The sequence below is a fragment of the Alligator sinensis genome, unplaced genomic scaffold (assembly GCF_000455745.1).
Source record: "Alligator sinensis unplaced genomic scaffold, ASM45574v1 scaffold619_1, whole genome shotgun sequence".
Taxonomy (NCBI): domain Eukaryota; kingdom Metazoa; phylum Chordata; order Crocodylia; family Alligatoridae; genus Alligator; species Alligator sinensis.
Window position 1 is genome coordinate 333,045 of NW_005842134.1, and position 6,567 is coordinate 339,611.

Genomic DNA, 6,567 nt, shown 5'->3' on the forward strand with positions numbered 1-6,567 from the left:
TGGGCCTGCAGGCCCTGAACCATATGAGTGGCCCTTCTCTGGACCCTCTCCAGGTTATCCACATCCCTCTTGAAGTGCGGTGCCCAAAATTGCACACAGTATTCCAACTGTGGTCTGACCAGTGCCCAATAGAGGGGAAGTATCACCTCCTTGGACCTGTTAGTCATGCATCTGCTGATGCACGATAAAGTGCCATTAGCATTTCTGATGGCTTCGTCACACTGCTGACTCATGTTCATCTTACAGTCCACTAGGACTCCAAGATCCCGTTCCACTTCCATGACCCCCAGCAGGTCATTTCCTAGGCTGTAGGTGTGCTGGACATTTTTCCTCCCTAGGTGCAGCACTTTGCATTTCTCCTTGTTGAACTGCATTCTGTTGTTTTCTGCCCACTTGTCCAACCTGTCCAGGTCTGCTTGCAGCTGTTCCCTGCCCTCCGGCGTGTCCACTTCTCCCCACAGTTTTGTGTCATCCACAAACTTGGACAGAGTACATTTCACTCCCTCGTCCAAGTCGCTGATGAAGACATTAAAGAGTATCGGTCCAAGGACCGAGCCCTGCGGGACCCCACTGCCCACACCCTTCCAGGTCGATACCGACCCATCCACTATGACTCTCTGGGTACGACCCTCTAGCCAATTCACCACCCACCGGACTGTGTAGTCATCCAAGTCTCTTGTGATCTCCTGAGTGCCTTTGGCTCCCACTGAAATCAGGGGGAGTTGAGAATTCAGCACCTCACTCACAGGATCAGGCCCTTGGCCTCTTCTGCTCCAGAGTCCAATGTAAGGCTCCTGTTGCCCATCACAGGACTGGGTTGGGATATCCCACACAATCAGTCTCCTGCCTCTGGGGACCTCAGTTTCTCTCATCTTCATGACTCCCATTAAACCACAAGCAACCATCTGCCATAGCACTGCTAGCATGTAGGAAATTATATCTTTATCCATTTACCTTGCAGTACCCGTGGCTGAAACTCTCACGAACATTGATGATGCTAATCAGCATTGGCTTTCAGCATTACATAATTCATAGTTGTTAAGGGTTTATTGGATAAATGACTACTACTGCTTTATGGAGAATGGAACTTCTGAGAGGGGCAAGGTCTTCTGGGTAAAAAGACCCTGAAGACTCCTGTTCTAAAAAGCTGTGGGTGGCTGTAGAGAAGTCATTACAAGATCTGTGCTTCCATTTCCTCAATGATTAAATGGCTGTAATGATCCTATTTAGCCTTGCAGGGTGCTGTAGGTTTGGACTAACATTTGTGAAGCATTTTGTAGTCCTCCAGTACAACACATGATAAGCCTTTTGTCAGGCAGTGTGTATTGTAAGATGATTATGACAGACATGTAATGGGATATTTGCTTTATTATAATTATCTTATTTTTTTCATTCAGTGACTCTTGTAGGTTTCAATTCCCAGCCTTTGCATGTTTACAGTGCAATGTTGGGCATTCCAGGAAATTGAAGAAATTAATTTGACACTGATAAAGACTGCATTTTTAATAGTGTCACTTTAATTTGTGGAACTCACTGCCTCAAGATATAATTGAGCTCATAAGTGTAATAGAATTCAGTGTTTTAATGATCAGAACAACACCCTGATGTTATGTTAGAAAGGATAAAATTTCTAAGGGATGTACATTTTCAGGGCAAAAGTCAAGCACTTGTACATGAAGCTTAGGTATAAACCTCTCTTACAGGGAAGTGTTAGCTATGATACATATCAGGGAGTTAAGTTAGCTATTACAGCTGGGAGGATTCTGTCTGTTCTTGGAACAACCTGAGCTAAGAAGACACGAGAATGCATTTCAGGTGTTACAGTGCAAGGGTAAACACAACTATACCTGTTACATCAGTACAAGGAAATCTGTTTTAAAAAGAGAGGAAAGACAGCATCTCTCCTTCGATGGTTAATTGGAGAACTCTAAAAAAAAGGGAGCCTAGGACATGCCCTGACGAGTGTACATGTGTAGTATGCAGCACCTCGAAGCAGTCTGAGGCACTGCAAACCACATGTGGTGCATATGCACCTGTTTGCCTCACTGCTAATTTGCAGTGCAGTGGGGTTTTTTGACACAGGGAGATCCTGGTGTGAAAAAAAAAAACTGCTAAAAAAATGGTGTGGAGCCAGGCTGTGCTGCCAGCTGCCAACCAGGCTCCAGTTAGCTGGCTTAGTGCTGCTGCTGCCCCCGGAGGCCCCCGAGGACCCCAGATAAGGCTTCCGGGGGCCAGCACAGGTGCTGACCCAGCCTCTCCTACCCTACCTGGGTCACTTTGCCATGCGCTGGAGCGCACGTGCAGGGGCTTGCCCAGGGACATATAACAGCAATACAAATATGTGCCACTGCCCACTATACCATGGGAAACACACGCCCCTGCACGTGCGCACTTGTTGGGATGCACCCATACGGTTTTATCTCAGAATCTCTCTGAAATGCCAAATATTCCTGTTTTCTCCACAAGAGGGAGCCCAATACCAGTGAGCTCATCAGAATACAAGAAGGCACCAGCAGTGGGCAGTGGATGTGGAGAGGCAGTACATACCTACTGCAAGATCTGTGTCTCAGTTGTTGAGCAGGTGTTAAGCAGTACTGGATGACACCTCTTTTGGGAGCACTGAGGTTAGCAACAAGGATATATATATATCCTTGCTCCATATATATATATGGCATTTAGAAACTGGAGTCATTGTGGGAGCACAGTGTGGCAGGCAAGTACATGGGGGAGAGGGGGAAGGGCAACTGAAATGAGGGGAAAGTAGAAAAGTTTGTGTGTGTGGGGGTGTGTGTGCATGTGTTCACTTGGACATGCATGAGTGTGTAGTCGGGTCAAAGGAGGGGGTGATATGTCCTCTGGCAAAGGCCTAAGTAATTTGACATAATGTAGAAATCATGGTAGAGAAAGAGAGGGTCTCTCTTAGTTGACCAAAATCAGTTGCTCACTGTCCCTTAGGCTGGCACATCCATATGGCAAATGGTAGACACCTGCAGACTTAAGGATGTGTATTTACATTCCATCAGTAATACCTCCTCCGTAAAACAATGGTGCCCACCTGAATCCAGGAATTTCCATTGTTGGTGCTCCAAGCATTGATTGACTGTTGATAACCTAACCTGGCCAGGCTGGGTGCCCATTGACCTGTGGAAGGAAAGCACAAAACAGTGGGATGGGAAAGGCAGTAGCTACAGATTCACTCACTGGCATCTAAAGATAGAATAAGCAGGGAAATCAGACTGTGTCCCCCAGTGACTAGAAGGCTGGACTTTCCTGCCTGACCTGCTGTGGATATTGCTGCAGAACAGAAGACATCCCTCAGAAACCAGGTACATATGCCTCTATGCCTTTTGTGGGTACCACTGCATGGGACAGTTGTTCAAACCGCCACTCAAGCATCCATAAAGTGTTAGAAGCACCATTATCCTGATGAAACTGTGCCCTCCTAGTGCCCTGTGTACTCTCCACTTGGTTGGACTGTAAGGGGCTATATCTTCAAACCAACATTTTGGAAACACTTCACTTATAACAGTGGTAATACATTCTCTTTAGACTCTGCCAGTGCTGCTGTTCTGATTGGGAGTGGGGAGGAAGGTTGCTATTGACTGAAACAAACACTGCCTACCTTAAAGCCCTTCAGAGAAGCTACATCTCAACTTTCACTCGCTGGGTGCGTCTACATGTTGCCCTATGGTGACATAGTGACATGCTATGTCACTGTACAGCACATTACGGCGACATAACAATCATGTGTCTCTAGACATGATCGCCAGCTATATCGCTGTAGTGGCAAAATCTAATCATGTGCTGTGTGCACAGCACAATAATCGCCTGTACTGCACCATGCTTTAGTACTTCCAAAAGGAAGTACTAAAGCACGGCACCATAGCAATGTCACCATACGGCGGCCCATTGGTTACAATGAAGTGGCCTGAGGCAAGTTAAGCAGCAGCAATTCTTAAGGTACCACCCCTCACAGATGTCTCATGTGACAGTGTGAGGGAATTGTTGAAAACATTGGTAGTACAGGGAATAACTCATTCATACCCTTCTCCAGCAAAGGAAGAGGGCCACAGAGCCTGCCCTATCCTTGTCAATACCAGGCAACTGCATCACTGCCTCTCAGAGGGTGTGGTGATATGCAGAGAACTGGAAACCACTGTAGAAAAAAGCTTCATGTTGACTAGAGAGTGATCATGCCTAGTTTGGGCCAACCTGGTATGTCTTGGCTAAACCTGACCTAAGCTTGACTTTCTCCCTAAATTAGACAAGATCAAGAAGTCCAGCACTTACCATACTGTTCTGAAGCTGTGACTTGAGAGTCTGCAATGTTCCCAGAAGCCAGTCCTAAAGGGTTCTGGCACTCTGCATCAAAAAGGTAGAGAAAAGAAGAGTTGAGGGACTTTGGTTTACTTGGAGTTTTGAAACACAAGTCTCAGTTAGCAGGGAGATTTCAGTCTGAGTAGCTGTGTTAGGTTCCTGAGTGTGGCTCAGAATAGCAGCCCAGAGCTTGCTTCACACCAGTAAGTGTAATTTCAAACAACTATTGCCATATTAACATCTTGAAACCTTCCACATTAGGCTCTTTTGTCATTTTCCTCCTAAGGTTCTTCACCTGCCAGCAGAAAGGTACTCAGTGGCTGCGTCTACATGAGCGGTGGACTGCACAGTTGTAACTGCATAGTCATCTAGTACTTGCATAACCAAGTACTAAATGACTGCACAGTAAAGGGTGTTTCTGTGCAGTACCGTCCCCGCACAGTTTTTTTCTGACATTACTGCACAGTAGCAATGAACTATTGTGTAGTAGCTCATTGGTACTGGGCAGTAGTGTCTCATGTAGATGCACCCAGTTGGGACATCTGCACATGCATTTGATCTGGGATCAGTTTACTTGCAAGTAAACTACTTACAAGTAAATGCACCCAGGCAAGTGTCTACACATGCAGGAATATGGGAGAAGATTTGCTGCTCCTAGCAGCAAACTGCTCCTGCTTCCTGGGGCCCTGTAATGGGCCCCTGCTGCCACCAGGAGGAGCTTGAGGCTCTGGCCGCAGCTGCCAGCAGTGGGCAGTCATTATTAAAAGGTAGCCCTGCTCCCTGCTCAGCTGCTCTTCTGGCCAGGAGCAGCATGCAGAGCCTGGGGCCAGCAGGCAGTGGCTGTCTTGCTTCAGCCTCTGCCTCCCTGTGCCATGGATGCTCCAGCCCAGGCCCCTGGCAGTGACACCCAGTGCCCTGGGCTCCTGCTGGCCCCAGTGCACCCTGCTACTGAGGCCCCAGGCAAGCTGTACACGTGCCAGCAGGGGCCAGGGCACCAGGTGTGAGAGGTGCTGGCCGACCACCTCCTCCTGTACTCCCCACTGTAGCCTGCCTGGACAGCCACCCACAGACCCTCCTACCCCACCACCCACCCCAGCACCAGGCTCACTGCAGACAGTTCTTAGAAAAACACTTTATTGCCCTCAGATGAAACACCCCACTCCAAACAACAGAGCCCTTCCTCCCTATCCCCCAACAACAGAGCCCCATCACCACCCACTCCACCCACCACCAATAAAACACCCTCTTCTCCATGTGAACTATGTACAAGTGAAGTGCTGTGGTCGTGTGCATGCCCTCCCTGGGCAGGCAGCCATGGGATGGAGGCACCTAGGGGGCAGAACCCTGGAACAGACAGCCAGCACTCCAACCTCTGGCCATTCCCTCATGGGTGCATATGCCACAGTGAGCCCGGCAGGCAGGAGGCTGACCCAGGGGCAATGGCACCCGGTAGTCCCCCAGCACAGAAAGCAATGACTCCAGCAGCTGGGGCGTGGGGGAGGGTGGCATGTGGTCCTAGCCCCACTGAAGGTAGCTCCGGCTCCGCACCTATGTGTGGCCAAGACAAGCAGCAGGCCTGGGCCCAGGCTGAGGGGTGGGAGACCCAGGGAAGGGGCTGGGGCAGGGACTCCTGTCCAGTGGAGGCAGTGTTGGACCTCTGCTCAAGCCCAAGTAGCAGCTGCCAAGGGCCAGGTGGGGCTACAGTCAGTGGTAGGGCAGTGGACGGCACGAAGGAGACCACTAGACCCAGGATGGTGTCCAGCACCTGGCAGGCAACCTCTGCGGCCACAAGTGCAGATTGCTCCCACAGGGCCTCTACCCATTCACACTCCAGGGCCAGAAGCTGCACCCAAAACTTCTGGTCTACTCAGTTCCACATATCCTTGCAGGTGATATCCTCTGCCTGCCAGGCCCACACATCCACCAGATGATCCAGGAGGAGGGTTCTGTCCTGGGCCCTCCTCTGCCAGAGCCAGCACAACCACAGGCCCCCAGTTGTGGGCGGCAGTGACCCTGAGGCTGTATCCTGGCTGTCAACAGCTGCCTCTCCCCCACATGCAACTACGGGACCTGCACAGCCATGAGAAAGAAGCTGTTTGTGTGAGTTTGCAACATTTCTGAGATAAGATGCTCTGCAACAGGGGCCCATGCGGTACCCAGCCTCAGATCGAGAGTCGGGCATACATGCATGCTCGGGGACCACGGTAAGTTGAGTGGGCAGGTCTGGGGCCAGGTGGCCACCAGCCAAGA

At 49.9% G+C, this 6,567-nt stretch overlaps 1 protein-coding gene across 2 annotated transcripts in view; it reads right to left on the reverse strand.

The window, feature by feature from the left end:
- F8 (coagulation factor VIII) overlaps window positions 1-6,567 on the reverse strand; it is a 109,105-nt gene that overhangs the window by 7,126 nt on the left and 95,412 nt on the right. For both annotated transcript variants that reach the window (XM_025205942.1, XM_006025153.2), the window contains 2 exons: window positions 4,291-4,362; window positions 3,056-3,141 (listed from right to left, as the gene is read on the reverse strand). In XM_025205942.1, the coding sequence (XP_025061727.1) occupies window positions 3,056-3,141; window positions 4,291-4,362 (158 nt within the window). The remainder of the gene's footprint in view (window positions 1-3,055; window positions 3,142-4,290; window positions 4,363-6,567) is intronic.